The sequence below is a fragment of the Fopius arisanus genome, unplaced genomic scaffold (genome assembly GCF_000806365.1).
Source record: "Fopius arisanus strain USDA-PBARC FA_bdor unplaced genomic scaffold, ASM80636v1 scaffold00087, whole genome shotgun sequence".
NCBI lineage: Eukaryota > Metazoa > Arthropoda > Insecta > Hymenoptera > Braconidae > Fopius > Fopius arisanus.
In genome coordinates, this window is record NW_011887826.1 from 315,280 (window position 1) to 334,814 (window position 19,535).

At 40.2% G+C, this 19,535-nt stretch overlaps 1 protein-coding gene across 1 annotated transcript in view; it reads right to left on the reverse strand.

Annotated features, from left to right (window-relative positions):
* LOC105270424 (hemicentin-2) overlaps positions 1-19,535 on the reverse strand; it is a 69,905-nt gene that overhangs the window by 29,151 nt on the left and 21,219 nt on the right. Inside the window, exon 2 of the mRNA XM_011311335.1 lies at positions 18,660-18,817. Coding sequence (XP_011309637.1) covers positions 18,660-18,817 — 158 coding nt within the window. The remainder of the gene's footprint in view (positions 1-18,659; positions 18,818-19,535) is intronic.

A 19,535-nucleotide genomic window follows, 5' to 3' on the forward strand; every position in this document is an offset into this window, starting at 1 on the left:
AAAAAGCCCTCGTGATGGGATTGTATGAGAAAGGGACAGATGATGGGTGGCGATGGAGGAGGAGGTGGAGGAGGAGGATGAGGAGGATGAGGAGGATGATGAGGATGAGGAGGAGGACAGAGTCAGCTCGTCCGGGGCTCCGGTAGCAATCTGTGAACCCGTAAAATTGAAGCCGCGCAAAGCCAATGGCAGTTGCCCCACAATGTACTGGATTGGATTTTGAAGAAAATACTGAGGGGGAAGTTGTGTACTTGCAGAGACAAGCTAAAACCCCTAGGTACTAACTAGAATTGTGAACCGTAGATATTGCGCTTTGGTGTATATACGTGTCTTTAAGATCTTGGGGGATGTGACCTGCCAGTGAAGAAAGACCTCCTTCTACCTCACAGCGCTCCGTTGGGTCTTGGGTATGCCGACCCTTTCATCCAGAGACAACTTGACACATTTGCCACTGTTTCCAACTGCAACAATCATAGTTGGTGTCTTACAATGTCTCTGCTCTCCTTTTCATCGCTGTTGGTGGCTCGGGGAATACATGGCTTTGCGTTTGTCTTTATCATTTCTCCCAGGGGTTGACGGTTTTCGGTGAATCACTAGCTCAATGATTGCAATCAAGCAATTCAATGTCGGTGATGTTTGGATTTTAGGGAATTAGAAATTTATTGACGGTGGAATCTGTGAAGGGTACGCTTCAGTCTTTTTGTTCGGCAGATTTAGAAAATCCATATCAGATATTTTGTGTGTAATCTTCAGCTCCTCGTTATTATTTCTACAAAAAAAAATAAAATATCAAACTAAAAATAACTTCACTGTCATTACCCGATGAATATCACTAATGAATTTCTTCACAGATAAAAACCAATTACTGCACATCTCTAGAAAGAATCTTGGGGAAAAATTCGCATAAATATTCTGCAACTTTTTGGATGAAATTCATGGCACGCATTATTGTTACTTTGGCAATGCCACCAGTCGGCGAGCGCAGAGCAAAAACTTTCCCACAAAGTGGAACAAAGACATATCCAACAATTTAAACGAAGCAACAAGAAAAAAAAAGGAGCGACAGTGACCAGAAACAGGGTCATGAGAATAAACGAGCCGTTGCATTGGTAGAGGGTACATGGTTTGCTATCCGAAATTAGATTAAATTGCTGGATCCTGGAGGTATTTGCATTAGAAATCGAGTCCCTCTGTCTCAACTACTCTCCCGCTGTGCCACACCAGTGCCAGCTATACACGATGAGAAACCACTTGGTGAAGGATCAGTGAACGGACCGGAGATACCCCGCGGGTGTACGATGGAGCCAAGAAATCTTCGATTCCACTTTGTTTGTTCATGGGATTTAATTAGAAAGGGAGAATGAAGAATAAAGAGAGGGTAAGGCCAATGGGATGGATGAAACTCCCCAGGATATCGTCTTACCCTGTACACATACCGGAAAACTTGTGGAAACCAATCGGTCAATCAATTTCAATTCTTATTCGGTGCTGAATCCCAGCAGAGTCTCACGATAAGTTCATCCTGAATCCCCTCTCTCTTTGAATCCTCGGTTTATTTACTGTCTTTTGGCTTTTCATGGAAAACTTTGGGTTAAAACTTTTTGTCTGGGGAATAATTAATGAGCATCCTTCGTATCCCTTAAACTCATCCCCTCACTGATCTACCGAGTTAAATCCAAAACTGGGGAGGTAAGAAGTATTAAGATGAAGTTGACGACTGATGGAGTCGCGGCTGGAAGGCAGATAAATGCTGCTGATATTCAGGACAACACTTCGGGGGATTTCACGGATTATGCTGGAGGTGGAGAAAACGTCCGGGTCTTTTTCAAATCTTTAACGAGAACGAATCTCACTTTGAGCCCTCACACCCTAATCTGGCGTGGGGCGATGAATGAATGGGAGAGTTAAATAAATTGACACGTAATTCACCACATCTCCACCCCAATCTTCAATATTCGGAATGTCGTAGGGACGGATTAGAGAGCGATTGGAATAAATTTGTTCGACCCTTCTTGTACGCTAATTTTTTACTGCCACCAATCGAAATCGAAATTTTTGCATGGAGATAAATCCTTGAATGGATTTGCTTGCGTACTTTTTTTATTGATGAAATTGTGAAATTGCCCGGGTAAAAAAATATTGTAATTAGAATATTTGTTGACAATTTTCAAAGAATTTTTGGAAAAGTTTTCCGACATTTTTTTTTATGAAACAGGAAAAAATCGGAAGACAATAATTTTATTTTTGGGAAAGGTTTTGAAAGATTTTTCAAAAATTTGAATAGGAAACGAAACGAATTTTTGAAAAATTTTTCAAAACATTTCCCAAAAATAAAATTCTTTTGCTTCCCGATTTTTTTTTGTTTCAAAAAAAAAAAATTTCTAAAAAGTTTTCCAGAAATTTGAAAATTTTCAACAAATACGCCAATTTTTTTTTTACCCGGGTGCTGAACATTTCCGATTCATTTTCGTCTACTCCTACAATTTCCGGAAAATTTCCGTAATTTTCACGAAATATTTCCCAGCGTGGGGGTGTTTCCGAAAATGATGAATAAAAATGAGGTTGAGTATGGGGGAGGGGCGATGGAATTTAATATGTACTCCAGATATTTCAACGATTTATCGATGGGCAATTGATACTTAGGAGGCATACCACGCGGTAAACTCGATGACAATATGAATAAAAAAAATGTTGAGGAGTGATCGAGAGGGGAAATAGTCATTCCGTGTGGTGTGAGGACACGGAAGGGTAGTTGTGCTGTAGATATAAATCATCATAGGGCTCTAATTCTCAGCGCAGTTTATATGTTATTGCATTTATCACGAGTACGTGCCTGGGGTTAAGAGTCGTGCCGCCACGGTCTCTGGATTTTCGGGTATAACCCGTAGAACGAAGGACACACATGGTGCACGTAAGAGAGGAGAATATGGTGTATACGTGAGGGATATACATCATATAAAAACCACCTCTCCCCGTAAAGTCATTTTTTAAGGTGAATGGGAGAATGCCCACGATATTCAATGCATGTTATTTCACTCATGTCGGTGGATGCACGTTCAATTTACTTTTTACGGTTTTATATTTGTACACTGAAAGAAATATTTATTTTTCCCAAGTACACACGCTGGCAGAAATTGTTTTCAAGTTCCACTGGCAATTCAGTATTTCAGAGAAAAATCAATCACATCTGGAAATGTTATTTCAGTTTTTTCCTGAACATTCAATGAAAACGGAAAAATTCAGGTGAATTGATTTTTTTTTCTGCACTAAATATTCGCGGCATATTTTTTTCAGATTTTTTTTTAGGAGATACAATAAATATTTCTGTCCTGAAAAGTCAAAAAATTAATTGCACTCTCGGAATGCTAAAAATTCACAACTCCACTGAATTTTATAGAGCCTTCAAGTAACTTGAAAAAAATATTGTTAACGATTCATAATCACTGGAAAAATTGACAATTAATTCTGCATTCTCTGGTACAACCAGAAAAACTGAATGAAGATGAGACAAATACGAGAAAATTAAAACATAATCTGTTGAATTTCATGGGAAAAACTTAGTCTCGGGGTATTAGTGCATTGTTATAGGATTTTTTAATCCATTTTTTGTCTTTTTTTCATTCTACGTTTCAGCGAGAGAGACGGGGTGAATTCGAGGGGTGAGAATGAATAATGAACGAGGGATCTTGCTGCTCTACGGAGTAATAAAACTGCACTAGAAATTCTTTTTCCCGCCCGCGTTGCATTTCCATCTTTTTTTCTCAACGTGTTTATTATTATCATTAAAAAGTATCCTCGAGTGCGGGTGCATCCCACTCTAGTCCCTGACCTCTTCCACCATAGGGGGATGGGTAAACCATGAGTTATATCTTCCCCGAAAGGTAGTAGGAGAGATTTTATACGAGCGAACGTAAGACGTTGACTCGTTAAAAATTATAGCCCTCTGAGCTATGGCAATTGCCGGCCTCTCGCTCGAATCGTTAAATTAAATGGAAATTATTTTTCTACGAGACACTTTTGCACACTCGTAAACTTCATATTCCCGTGAATATCCTGTTAAACAGCACAATAACCCACAGAGAACCATCAACATCTCTTTCCTCTCGTATCCACCAATTTTCGTTCACTAGCTTGCCCGAAAATTTCGTAAATTGGCTATCCAATTACCGGTGCAAAAATTCCAATTATTGGAAATTCAGGATGTACTCATTAGTTCAAATAAATATCTTCAAGCAAAAAAATCTGGATTACAGGTGGATATAGAGCCGGTGTGTCATTTTATTCCCAGAGAGAGAGAGAGCGGAAAATCATTACAGCCGGATTGTAATAAAATTTGAGTGAGAATTGCCTGTTGTAAAAAACATATACAGGAAAAATCTGTTACTCATACTCATTCGGGTAAAAAAAAATTGTCATCGGAATATTATTTCCAAATTTTCAAAAAATTTCTGGAAAATTTTTCCGATTACATTTTTTTCCCCGGGCATCTATATTGACCCATAATTCTTAGCATTTAAATTTCCCCACCAAGATTAAATATTCTTTTTAATAAAAATAGAGGCAAGCAAAGGGGCAATTCTCAATATAACTTCCGCTAACTATTCAACTGGTTGACGAAGAACTAAATCAAAATGGAGTCGTCGAAGGTGGCATGGAGAGAAGAGGAGATGGGATCACCGAATTCTCATCTGAATTACGTTAATACGTGAAACTGATACGACGTAATATACAACAAGTACGATATGGAGGTCGTATTCAGGGCCATTGGAGTTGAGCTGGTGCACATGCCCCCCATGCACATGCCCCCCATGCACATGCCCCCCATGCATATACACATGCACATGGACATGCACATGGACATGCACCGTGAAACGTGAATAGTTGACGATTATAAAATGTACATGGCGACGTTGGCCACCACACAGGTAGATTTTGTACACACAAGGCAGATATAGCCTCGACATTTACACGTATCTCTGTGGCATTGGTGTTTACGTACGTGAACATATAGCCTCATCGAATATCCTCGACGTTTCTGTTAGTCCCATCAATGCCAACAAATACACATATACCAAACATGCGCGCATGCACACAACCAGAGGGGGATAGAGATAGATGGGTAGCTGAGCGATAGAATATCAGTCGCATCACTGCTGTTGGATATATGCACTATTGGTACGTATATCGTAAAGCTGCCATCCACGGCTGACACGTTCGCGACGCATATTTGAATGTATAAACCGAAATATAACGCCTCAGTCTATATTGCCTGCAGTGAATGCTGGTGGAACATCGATGAATACATCACCATCACGGTAAAATGAGTGGAACACCGCAGGGAAGGGAAGAAAAATTTACGACAAAAAATCATAATAATATTTCATCCCTTTTCCTCATTTTCTACTGGTATTGATCCATTTCCGATGCCGCTTTTCACCCAAATTTCTCCCTCATATCGGAGGCTATATTTGCAAATTCCAGGGGGCCACTGTAATTTATCAATGTATTTGCGCAATATTCCTCGAGCTGTGCTCTTGCTGATACGAATCTATGGCATTTGGTGAGGCTGCAGTTAAATATTTTATTGCTAACGGGAGATTCATGACGCGGATTTCATGGTTTATCAAATTTTACAGCATTTCATTGGTCCATTTTGTTGAGAGGGACCACATGATTGGGGTAATTAAGTGGTAAATGTGATGAGGACTTTGTAAATGTCGATGTGGTTGGTCGTTTTGAATTGACTTTTATTGCGCCATTTTTACTCTTGATGATTGAGCGGGTGGACGCGATGATGGGCTCAGAAAATTGATTGTTTTTTTCATTTCAACAATGAAGTATTTGTTTGTTCCCTCAAATTTCAAGATTTCTCGTAAAATATGTCTTTAAATGACTTTTTTAGATACCTCCTTTGGTATTTTGACATTTGTCTCGTTTAGTTTCACTTTGCTATGGTCCACGTTACGTTTTCCGAGGAGTAAAGGAGATTTTACGCTTTTCCGTTTTCCGCTGGAACGGTTGAGGCAGAGTGCCATAATACTCGACACCGGATTGCTCCTCTCATCCGTTGAGGGTACGGGAGGAAGAGGGCGAGGGCAAGGGCTTTCGGTTCACATTTGTACGGACCTTTTACGATTCTCTACCCTTCGTCTTTCACCTCCAGTCATCTCTTTTTTGTTTGGTTTTTCCTCGTCCCTGGACGTCTCGATCTGACCTACAGCCCAGCAGATTCCAGTAGATTCCAATCCAACGAGTGGCGTTGGGCAATTAGCTGGGATCGACAATAGAACTGTCTGATCATTCCAGCGCACAAGAATACGTGAGGCTCTTTTGTCCGTTGAAGAAGCTTCAGCGAATCCTCCTAACGCCGATAAAACTCGTCTTTGAATTCTCAATAATCACTGCATCGTCAGAGGGATCTTATCGTGTGCAGAAACTGAGAAGATAGTTCCAGAGAATTTCACTTCCCATTTATGTACCTTTTCTGTTTCCTACACTGAGGAAGAATCCTGGAGGATTAAAAAAAATAAAACCCTTGAATCTCGGTGTCCTGATATGAATTAAAATTTCATTGTCAGAAATAATTTGATTGATTGATTGATTGATATTCAATTGAGTTCCCTGAAATATTCTCCAAAGAGCGGGCAAAATTAAAAAACAACCGGGACATGATTACACCCGTTCAAAGTTTCTCCCGTTCGTTGTACATGAGTAATCAGTTGCTCCGGAGTTTCGCAATTTATTAGCGCAACTCATTTTCAGTTTGCCCTCTTGAGTCTGTCCTCTTGATCATGTCTGAGGATATACTTCAGGCTTTCGAACGATATTTATTGGATTTTCGTTGGTATTGGGAGTTGCCCAAGTGTTCTCTTAATCAAAGTTGGTATATTCTCAATTATACATGAAGAATTCCATTTAAAATATCTCCAGAGATCTCCAGAAAAGCGAATGCTTGTGCACCTGAGATAACGTGAGCCTGAAGTGAAACCGGAAATGTCATACCTCTTTTATTTTACATTTATCACATTTCCCTGAACGATAACAGGAAATAATAGAATCGTTTCGAAGACAATCGAATGAAATTTTTAAAAATTGCTGTAATTTATGTTAAATATTTCGAATTTTCCCTTCTACCACTCATTTCTGAATTATTAATTTTGCAATATGATTGAAAGTAAAATTAATGAATACCTAATTGTAATTTACAGAGTATTTCGAAATTATGTTATGAATGAATGACATCCAAAATTAATTAATTCACTCATTCAATCCTCTCGTTCTCGATAAAAAAAAATTATCTTATTACTCCGCGAATGATAACATTTTGCCCGTAATGTGGGAGATTAAATAACCATTACGTTTAATTAATTTTGCATACTACTGGCCATTTATCCTCATTTTTATGGTACACCTGAATAACATTAAAATTAGCCCATTACATTTTGATGGATTTTTAATCAGCCTATTTGTCATCGTAAATGTCCAGCCCAACTGATCCATTAAAGTCAATCCATTATGTCACGAACAAAACCGACAAATTGATTGCCACTCCCCGACTGCACATCGATAAATTCCTTCTCTCCAAATGCTGCGAAAATTTTTCCCCCATTCCTCATTGTTTCACTCGTTTGTTACACAGCACATACAAATGTCTCCACGTTGCAACAGAGTTGAATGAGTATTCTTTTCCAGCCATTCTCCTTCCTCATCCTCTTAGATTCGAATGCGAAGTAACTCGGGTGGGTGAAACTTAAATTGGAAAAAAGACATCTCTGAATTCTCCGGGCAGAACCAACTACACCCTCTCTCCACCTTGACTGTTTTTACGTACCTTTTTTACACCGCACAAATCGCGCACTCTTTGAAAATTACTTTTTAAAGTTCAGGGGGCATATCTTGAAATTCTCAACAATTACAAATTTACGGGACTTGTCCATTTTTATTCTAACGTCATTCAATGATTTACATTATTTTTATAAAAACTTTCAGCTTGATTTTATTGGATTTTCGGGGAATTCCCTATTTCCGAGTAAATTATTCTACGATGAAATACAATTAATATAATAATTCATGTTTCCAAAAAAACCCGTAATTTAGAAATTAAATAAAAATTTCAAAAATTCCTGAATCGTGCGAAATCCTGAAATTATCTGTTCTCTATATCTCCCCAGATATAGAATTCGATACTTTGTAAAGTAGTTTGAATATTCGAATAAAATATTCATCCCCCGTTCTCGATTTCATTAGGACCCTGGAATTATTCACGAATGCTATTATATCCCTGAATTTTGAGGTTGTAAAATTACATTTGGGATTTATCAGGGATATATTTCCCACCGTGGTAATTCCCAACGACGAAAAACCCGATTGGAATGAAAAAAGAGAGGAATAACCGTCGGACAAAAGCTAAGTCCCAATCAAATATTCATAGCAAGAAACGGCCACTCGGGAAGAGAGTCCAAGCCCTAATTAGCAGTCCACGTTTCATCTTATTCTGGGCTACATTTCAATGTAGCCCAGCCATTTTAATTCAAAAATTTCTTCCTCCATCCGGTAACGACTCCTTTTCATTCCCCATCCACCCTCAAATTTCTATCCTTTTTCTTCAATCCATTGGCACTGATTGGAACTAATGAAATTTGATCGGACGGCTTTGGCGACGATACGAAAATATAATGGTATCACGTTTTGAGTAAGATACAGAATTAATCAAGTACTAACGAGGAGCGATCGAATCGCGTTTCCCCATTGGAGCAAGTATCTCGAAAATGTAATTAGATCCCTGTACACTATCCCTAACTGCCTCAATATGCGCTTGATCCATTTGCCGTCTAATCACATATGAGGATATGAACGCAGAGTAAACTGTCGGTCAGATACGTCCCCCTGTTCCCCACTTCCGCCATCCTCAGGCTAAATTGGATGATCGTGGTGCAAACGTAGTGCAACTGGTGGTGCAAAAGTTCTCTTACTATCCCTTATTCCCTTCTCTTTTCATCGCCCGAGGAGATCAAAATATTTTTATCAATCCTATCCAATATTACGAGAGACCGGAGTTCAAGAAAAAATTTATAATTTTTTAAAACTATAATTACAACTATAACTATAACTTTTACCAAGCAGTTGACAATTTTTTATTCTAAATTAGTAACACCTACGTAGCTAAAAGTTGGGTAATTTTTTTCAAACGGTTGGATAACTTTTTATTTTTCTTCGAGGTGTTTTAAAAATGGAAAAGGCTGAGTGGGTTATCCGTGTGTAGGAATGAAAATAAATATGGATGATGACCCCATCAGTGAGAGGCTGTGCCTCATATTTAGTACTATAAAACAAGGATTATGATTCGCACTGGCTGGAGGGTCCGCTCGTGTCCAATTCGTTAGCTCGACATTAGCATGTGTAATATCCACGGGAAAGTCCTTACCCAAAGCATCAGCTACCCTCTGATAGTGAAACGCTGAGATTTCCAACTCCTTCTATTCCCATTGGTAATAAAGTATCCTCTCTGACACTCTCGCACACGTACGTTTCAGTAAGATCGAGTTTCCGGCGCGGCAGGACTGCAGTCATCCTCGTCGGCAGGATGAAATACGGGGATGTAAACTTCCGGCATTATTACCTCGTGCTAGTGTACCCCTCCAGCCACCAGACTCATGGCGTTTTATGTGTTCTCCACTCCTTGATGCTCTCAATTTATGATAAAAAAATTTCACGCTCGTTCCACCGCCTTCCAAAAATATTATTTCTCTACCAAAAGTTGCGGTAACAATAATGCACGGCCCTGATAAAAATTAATCATGCAAAGGAAATTTATTCGAATTTTTTGAAATGATGGATCCACCTCGAGCTGCTTTGAGGTATTTTTCTTGAGAGGAAGAAATAATGTTTTTTCGTTAAAACCGAGAAATAATTCAGTGGAGTATCAAGGAATAATCGACGAATGCTGGAGCAATTGCAGAATCAACGGAAATGCTGAGATAAAATGGCGATGTGTACTGAGGGGCGACGAAGATGCTGAGGAGATAAAGTTTAATGCACATAATCCATTTTTGTAGGATGAATGGAGGGGGCTAAAAGCACATTGCAAACCCCGTATTTTCATTTCTCCTCTCAATGTGCATTTACCGTTGAGGAAAAATCACCGGGAGATACAAGAGAGATAAATAAAACGGGACAGTGAAGAGGCACGAGAAATACGGTGGGACACGAAGAAATGGTAAATCGGAGGGGGAGACCAACTGGATGCTGAATGTTAACCGTGTACATTCAAGAAGAGAAGCAATAAAACTGCATTATTTCAATAACCGAACCGATTCTTCCGAGCCAGCGGTCCCCGACGACAGGAAACAACATTCACTGGCTCAAGTCCAGAATGGTGAGGAGAAAGATTGAGATTAGGGGAACGAAGGGGGGAGGAGAGGATTGGGATAAAGAAATGCCAAAATCCCGTCTTCCCAATAATCGGATGTGTTCCTGCAGTGTTCCTGGCACAATGCAGTTATCCACTTCAATGAATTTATGCTTTTTCCGTGGCATCCAAGTGCAACCATTTTCCGCATCTCCTTCTTCCATCGACTCTTTATTCTCCACCGAAATTCTCATTCAAGTGTTTCATTTCCATCTTCTCGATGGGCAACTTCACGGAGAAAAGGCCAGTCTGGGATCGTCTTGCAGTTGAAGAACATCCTTTTAGTTCAAATCAATAGAAAATAATTGCATTAATTGTAATTAGTGATCAATAGTCAGAATCAAATTGAAAAAAAAAATCGGAGTAATTAACCGAGTATTCCAATAAAAAATAAATCCTGGAATTTTCATCCCCTGCTGGTCGAGAGTTCCGAATTCCACATAAATTCCGTAAAATGTATTTTTCATCGCGACAGTCCTCAGCGAATTCCTCCATACGCAGAGAATAATTACTCGTCCTAATTAACGGTGGAGTCGAATTTTTTGTCACGCTCTAATGAGTCTCGAGGAAAGCCCTGTGATCCAAGAATTTTCCCCTGGCGCATAAGAACTCATCTCCGAGAGGAAAATTGTAACGACAAATAGTGCAGCTGAGAATTCTTCGAGAAAATGGAGTTAAAAAAAATAATGTTCCTGAGGATTTCATCGAGTGGCAGTTCCGGATATTTCAGCGTCACCACGAGACTCTCTGGGTTTTTTGAGATCGATAAACTACCACTCGTCGGTACTTCCCTGGGAGCCTGTGAATATCGAAAGGGTTGTTTTACGAGTACTAGGCACACATATTGGTGAGCCCCCATGTGCCCAGAGATTCTCACATCGATTTTCAAGTATATGGATGTACTTTTGTACTGTTGGGTGAATTCCAGGACCCATCGACACTCGGTGGTTAGTCTCCCCGTGGATTCATACGTAATGCTCCACCATGAAATCGATTGTCACGGCGATAATTGTCACACCCAAGGATCGTGGGGATATTTTATACGACAAATTCGAGTGATAATTTTCCTTTTCACCACGGTTCGAATAATCCAACGGAGAAATTGTGAGATAAACCTGTTAAACGTAAATCTGATCTATCTACATCTACACTTTGAGTTCGTTTTACGTTCCAATTTCCTCCACTTTTTTTTTCATTCTCTCCAGAGCAGCAACATGTGAACATTTCCCAAGGAGATAAATCCGGATACAAGGAGTCCCGGAGAGGGTGGGAGACCCGGTGACATGATGTCTCGTATGGACACGCATCACAAGACACTTGAATTCGTTAGTTTGTTGGAGGCAGAGATGTACGGCGATCGTCTGGATCTATCCGTAGTCTCCGATGCGATAAATACCTGGTGAAAATGGAAACCGTATACCATCTGGGAGAATAATATATCACAATATAACACCTCGTTACGAGACTGCGACAAGAGGGCGACCGACAGATTGATAAATCAAAAATGTAAAAAAAAATAAATAAGAGAAAGAAAATCAATCTCAGCGTGGAAGGTAGAGCGGAGAGTACCAGAGAATAGAATTTGGCGTACACAGGGTGAGATCACGGAGGCGAGAGAGAGTGGAAAAAAAATTGAAAGACTGAAGTGAGTGCACCAGGTGTCCTATGGAGAAGATTCCCGGAGGAGATTTGCCGGTTGTGCGGGAGTATCGAGTTGCTGGGAGTTGTGAAAGAAGCGAGGATTGCGTTTCCTTTTCTTCTTCACCATCTCGATGGGCGAAGAAGGACTCGTATTCACGCAAGGGCTCCGTCTGACGTTGCCGTCACAGAAAGATGCCATCGTCACCGTTTTTCTCTTTTCTCAAGGATGTAAGGAGTCGGTTGGAAGGGGTTTGATAGAAGGGAAAGACGAGAATTGAGAAAAGACTATGATCGAGAGAGAGCTGCTTCGGAGTGAACTCAACGGTGCTTGAAAGCTGAACGTTTCCACTGGCAAGAGGGCGTACAGAGTTGGAGTGGAGGAGAAAAAAAAAATTTAGATGCACCATACGACGTACGCATACTCCTGTGTCCGCAGGTCCTCCAGGAGAAGATGGTCAATCGATGCCTTCGGGTACAGCAAGACTGTCAGTTTGCGTCGATACGTGGCTACACCCAAGTCACCCCATTGCTGGACTCCTCCCAGACTCCTTACGACCTCCTGTCGATTTCCACCGCAATTTCACTCATTCTTTTTTCCTCCATTTCCTCCGACCACATTCTACTCCCCCGTAGCCTTTTTTCCACTCTTTTCTCCTCCTCTTCTTGCCTCGCACTCAAACACAGTCGACGGTTTTATTATGTTTGGCTTTTTCATCCATTTTTTTATATGTCATTTCTTTTCATTTCCGATGATCGTGATATCAGCTCCGTCTCTGAGTGAAATGAGAAAAGAAGCCACTGGTAATTTCACTGGCTGTGGACGATTGAGACGCTTGTCGAGGACGGGAAATGAAATAAAATGGTGGAGTCATGGCTATCTGATGTTTAACGTGAATTAGGCAATTTTCAGTCTTTTGTAAAATTGAAAATATCCACTTTGATACTGGTACACTGTGTTCAACCAATCGATCAGGGGCAGTCCAGTAACCTTTGAACAATGGCGAGCGTTTCGTGTATCGAGACTCCATTTCTACGGGATTGCTCCAATTAACGGAGAGAGTACGTGCTGGTCCACTTCAGATAGCTGATTGACTACCAAGAGATCTTATTTGACCTCCTTCTTCTTTACTTCTGGCAAATAGCGATTCGCTTGAGGTGGCCCATCTCTAAGTTCCTCTTGTCTTTATTCAGTACTTGTACTTTTGGTTTTACGGCGAATCCAGGAGTTCTTTGCGATACGCCGGAAACCAACTCCGAGCAATGTGGAATTAGCACGGGTACTTGGATCGGGATGAAATAACCCGGGGCTGATTTCCTGCTGTGAGAAGAATGTGGAATGAGGGAGAAGGGACAGCTCACCTGAGTGATCACACGCTGGGGACAAGTGCCTGTTTGTTAGCGGTGTAGATCGGCCAGTCGTATATTCCGGGTATCCAGGGCATACAATCAGGGAACACTTCGCTCTGAAGTCTTCGCCTGTGCAGAAAACTTCTTTACTCTTTTAATTTGTACTGTGTTGAACATTTTTCATTCTTTCTTTTATTTTCATATTTTTTCTGGTGCTCCGGGGTGATTATCGGCTGAGAGGCCAATAGGCGTGGGGGCAGATCGATCGGATATAGAGACAGAATATGAGAAAAAATTCGAAATAAATAGTCGCGGGTGAAAAAAAAATTGTAATCGGAATATTTTTTCCAAATTGTCAAAAAATTTCTGGAAAACTTGACAGAAATTTTTTTTTATGGAAAAAAATCGGAAAACCAAACAATTTTATTTTTGGGAAAGGTTTTGAAAAATTTTTCAAACATTTGAATAGGAAAATTTTTTGAAAAGTTTTCCAAAAATTTTTGAAAAGTTGGAAAAAATATTCCGTCTGTAATTTTTTTACCCGGAGTAGTATCTTGTCCTTAGTCCTTCACGTAGAACAAGATTGTCTTAATGAGCGTGTGTATACAACCGTCAAAGTTGCGGAGGACACGGGCGAATATTCCAAAGAGTTGAAACTCAGCTGCACATCAAAGTTGGCCAATTAGAGTTAATGCGAATATGGAATTGGTAGTAGGTACTTCGCACAGGGATGGACCGTGACGTTACCAGGGTAACAATGGATCTACTCCCTCCTTCCCTCTTCCCATCCTATCCTCAATTTCGTAATCGTGCAATAACATTAGGTGTACTCCCGGGGTTTGTGTAGTTTCCAGTCCTTTCCATGCGGTATCCATAAAGATATTTACTCGCAAATATAGACGGCAGAGGGACGATTGGGAGTAAAACAATAATGTCGCCTGTAGTGAATTTCCTGCGGGATATTCTCACAACACAAAGAGGGACCTGAGCTCTTTGAGTTTGCCCAGTAGTTTATCCTCTTCCTCCCTATGCATTGGTACGTTCCTTGGATCACATTCATTCAGGATTAATCAGAATAGAGGACTAGAGGATAACAGATAAACCCAATCGAGAAGTTATTTTTTAAGTAGCTCTACCCTCCTCTTTATTTTTTTGTTAGAGTTCATCCACTTTCAAATTTTACCCCTGGAGTAGTGCCCAATTTTCAATCCTCTTCGACCTTCCTCTTTCGTAGTGGAAAACGAAAATAAAACTTCACTTTGATAAAATTAAATATTATTAATCAAATGACCGATTAAATTTTCTGTTTCTTATTATATTTAATTCTTTTTTCGGAAAGTCAGTAGTGAAGAAAAATGAAAAATCGGGAAACAACCGGATGCCGCGAGTACGTGAGTCCGAAATTCACAGGTTGAATCGATGTGAGAGAGTTTTCACCAGAAAAGCACAAAAGACCGACGTGTTTTCCCAGTAAATTTATCGAGAGGGTCTGGTTACCAGCAGCAAGAGAATGATGGACAAAACGCATTGCAACGCTGTTGTACGCAGACAGAGATGGAGATTGAAGAGAGGGTTAGCTAAACGGCATTGTGCGAGGAACTGAATACATGAAATCCCACGATGAAAAATGATTCAACCTCATTGTAACTCGTGTGGCTTTCACATTGTATATATCTCTCTCCATTTCTTTCTCTCCCCCGACCACTTCAATTCCTACCGCTTTCATGTACCAACTTCACCCTGGAGGGTTTGTATTTCCACTGCTCGAGTATAAAATCAACCGCCAGGAGCTATCAATTTTACAGAGGAAATGTTAGCGGGAGGGTCAAGGAAAGGGACAGCGGTAGAGTTTTAGGACTACAGGTCGATGCTGGGATGATTGGATCTGATGTTGAATGGAATGCCGGAATGTTTCGGTTAAATCAAATTCCAACGGGCCGGATAGCCCCTGCCGAGAGCCTGAGAAGTTCGCCAGTGTAATAGAGATCCTGGTACTGAGGTACTGGGGGGATACCTGGTACTTGGAGGATATTCACCGTGGAAGATGTAGTCGAGGAAATTCTTCGGGGCTTCTGGGATACGTTGGACCTCCCTCCGTGACAGACACCAAGGGGTTTCACTGGGTTGTGCCACAAGTTTCGGCTTACACCTCACTCCCTCTAACTCTCTATTTCCGAGGGTGAGGGTTCTTGCGGGGGATGCACTGAGGGCGACTGATATATATCCCTCCGTTGGATCGCGAGCACGAAATTCCACTCCTCGTTCATCACGATGCAATTCTCCTGGTGGATGCATTAAGGGTAATTCCGTAGCACGCCTCCTCTCTTGCCTCGGCGATCATCGCTGCTATAACCTCAACACCATCATCCGCACATCCTTTACTCGAGGAGAATGCGCTCTAGGTGGGGACTTTCACTTCCTCGAATTGCGGGAATTGCACGATAAACAAGTACTGATTCTTCTCCATCTTCAAGTTTTTCAAATTTTTTATTCTGCAATTGACGATTTTTCACTTTGTCTGTCCGGGTAAAAAAAAATTGTAATCGCAATATTTTTTCCAAATTTTCCAAAAATTTCTGGAAAACTTTTTAGAATTTTTTTTTTTATGAAAACAAAACAATTTTATTTTTGGAAAAGGTTTTGAAAAATTTTTCAAAAATTTAAATAGGAAAAGTTTTTTTATCATTTAGATGGTTTTTTTGAGAATATTGAAAAATTAAAAAAATTATATTCGCAAAAATTTCTAGAAAATTATTTAAAAAAAATTTCCGAAGCAAATTGTAAAAAAATTTTTCAAAACATTTCCCAAAAATACGATTGTTTTGTTTCCCGATATTTTTGTTTCAAAAAATAAAATTTCTGAAAAGATATCCAGAAATTTTTTTTTAATTTGAAAAAAATATTCCGATTACAATTTTTTTTACCCGGGTGCATAAAAATCGAGGGTCAATCGACGATAATCGGCGACAATGGGAGTGGTTAAAGCGCCAGAGGAATTTAATTCCTCAAAATTTCACTGTCGAGAATTTCTGACAGCCGTGTACACGATGGTTCAAACATCTCTCGCATTTTCATTCCGCTCGATCGCGATCTCCACTGGATGTTCCGAATGGTCCGCGAATTCTGTACGACGCATTCACCTCCGCCTCGAGTGACAATGTAAACTGGTCCCATGCATTCGTAACTTCAATGCAGATGAATAAGTAAGACAAAGATAAAAGCTGTGGGATGAGTTCATTCACACGAACACTGATTTTCCCATGTCTCTGTCCCGCCTGACTTTACATTGACTGTAACCACTGGCGCTGCGCTCCACTGATTTATCCTGTTACGGCGATGGGACGAAGGGCCCTTTCTTTCCTGTCAGGTCGACTCATTCAACCTGATTCCCCCGAGGAGCTGAACGATTAGAGGTCATCCAACCAGAGCCAAACCCCGAACCATCAATTGAGTCGTCTCATTATTATCATTCTCCCAACCCCCATCCGCCACATTGGCATTGTGCTCCATTGAATTTATTCTCTCGTAAAAGCGGGATTTATTGAACATTTCAAATAACAATTTCTACCAGCCAGGCTTTTACGATGATTGCAATGCAATGTCACTTCTTTTCCATTCGCTAGTTCTACTCTGCTAGATGTATTTATCGTTTGTTTATGGTTTTCCTTTTGTAAACACCAACTGGCTATTAATTCTCGACACGAACGGAGATCAACTGCATTGAGTTCTGGTCTTTGGTGGTTGTTTCGGGGAGTACCACGTGAATGGATGAATTTAACTGCTGGGAGCGATATCTTTTGGGAAAATTTTCGGACGAGTACTGAGGAAATGAGAGTTTAATGGCTAATAAACATTGTAATAGTTTTTAAGTGCAATGTCTCGTTGGGTCTGATGAAATTTAGAACAATTTATAGTTGAAACACAAGGGATTTATGGGAAAATTTCATATTAATAAAATTTCTAATTTTAGGTGAATGCTACGGTAATTTTCCTCCTGTATTCTCCTGGAGAGAAAAGTCCATGGACTTGAAGCGAGTATTAATTTCCAAATTGTCGCATTTGCAACAAAAAAAAAATTCAATTGAGGGCAACAAGTGGAATTATTTGACTGACACGTCTCTCACAATCTGATGAAATTTTCGAGGTGCATCTAATCTCAGACCTCGGAACCAGAATCGGAATTCCGATTTTCCAATGCTAATTAAATGATTATTCTCGTTGTTAGGTACAGATATTTCGAAAATAGCGACAATTACGATGTGTTAATTGGTTTTAACATTCGATTATTGCGACTGGTAGTTTATTCCGGAAATACCCCAGCTATCTGAGTGTGGAGCTGCATGAGAATGGAATTGTTGCAAGAACATTCGCAGGGCGTACGTAGGATACAGTTAACAAAAGGCGATAAAAGCTTCGGCGCCTAGGGTTCATCCACTTGAAAATGGTGGAAGGGGAATTCTGTCGTGGGGCAATTTGAGATGGACGTTTTGCGAGTAGAAATGGCGAGTAAAAAGGACGCGTCCTAGGTTCGTGACGTTTTTTGCAGGACGGCTCTTAGGAAATGGAAGAGCGGGGGTGCGGCCTTGTGGAAAACTAGCGCCGATTAAATGCAAATCTCGGGAGGGCGCTTATCGCCATCCCGACACGCTCATACCTACTGAGAAAACCTGCGGAGGTCTCTGCAGGGACTGCTGATTATGTTGCCTTATTTTTCTTCATTTTTTTTTTTGCCATCCCACCGCGATACAATTAGCAAGGGGCCAGGGTGACGGAGCGCCCGGTTGTTAATTAAACGTTGGCGTGCTAAGAACACCGATATTATCACGTTTCATATGTGCTTAAATATGGATAAAAAACAGTGTTACGTACTTGTTTGCACGTTTTAATATTTATTACGCTGTTAGAAATCTCTTGAATTTTCCGTAACATTTGCGAGGAGAAAAATTCGCTAGTAAATTTATTTAGACGGTTAGCTATTTTTACGCTGACATTGTAGTAAAAATGCCTTGAGAACCTGTACGGTAAATTTTAATATGCCTTTCACTGTAATTATAATTCAATTTTTTGTCCGCAATGGTTCGAATGCAATTGTTCGATTTTTAGATTTTCAATTGTAGTGGTAGAAATGAAAAAGGAGAAAAAAAAATGAAAGCATAGAGTAATGGTTGAATGTCTCCTGCCAAATAGTCTCAATAAAAATAGTGTGAATTCATGAAAAAATATTTTGCATTATTATCGTAAAAATTCGTTGAACAAAACTCACCGTTCGGTTGCCAGGATGCTTGACGTGACAACTGAGCACACCTTTTTGTCCGACAATAGCAGTGACGTTTTTCTGAGTGATGTCGTCAAAATAGGGTTTGTCCCACGCTTTAGTAGGTTTACTGCCACTCGCAATGACACTCGACAAACTGGAGCCACCTGAGAATAAACAGCCATGAGTTTCTCCACTAAATTGCCATAAAAATGAGAGATTCCGTCTATCCATTGCAGAGATTTTCCCCTGGAATGGATATTTCATCAGGAAATTCTCGCTATTGTTATTAACCGAGTGGGTTTTTAAAAAACCACAATCATCCTATTGTAATAGGGATTTTAGCCGCTGCGCGAGATTTTTAACAGCTCGAATGCATTAAAATTCTCCACTCCGGCGCAAAATCCACCCTGAGACACTTTCATATCTCATTCCAGTCGTTCCCAATCTTTCGTCACTTAATTAATCTCCGGCTGATGTACCCAACATTCACATCTTTTTCAATTTCCCTGAGAACTTTCCACCCTCACATTTCCCCATAAACATTAATTATCCACAACTTCGTGTCTTATTATTTTTATTCATCACTCGAAACATATTTAATGAAATTTTTTTCCCCTCTCAGCCTCTCATTCTCGTCATTAAAACCCATCCTCATAGAAAATTCATGACCACGGAAACAAGAGCAATGGAAATTCTCCGAATACCGGTGAATTCGAACGAGAAAAAAGACCGTCTCAAGTTAGGCATTCAGAGGAAAGGAGGTGATTCACGTGTAAAAAAAAAAATTGGATCGCCCGTAGAACTTTTAACGAACGATGATCGAAATGAATCCGGTAAATTGCTTGAAATTCGATTAAACGACGGAGACAGAGTGAGACGTGA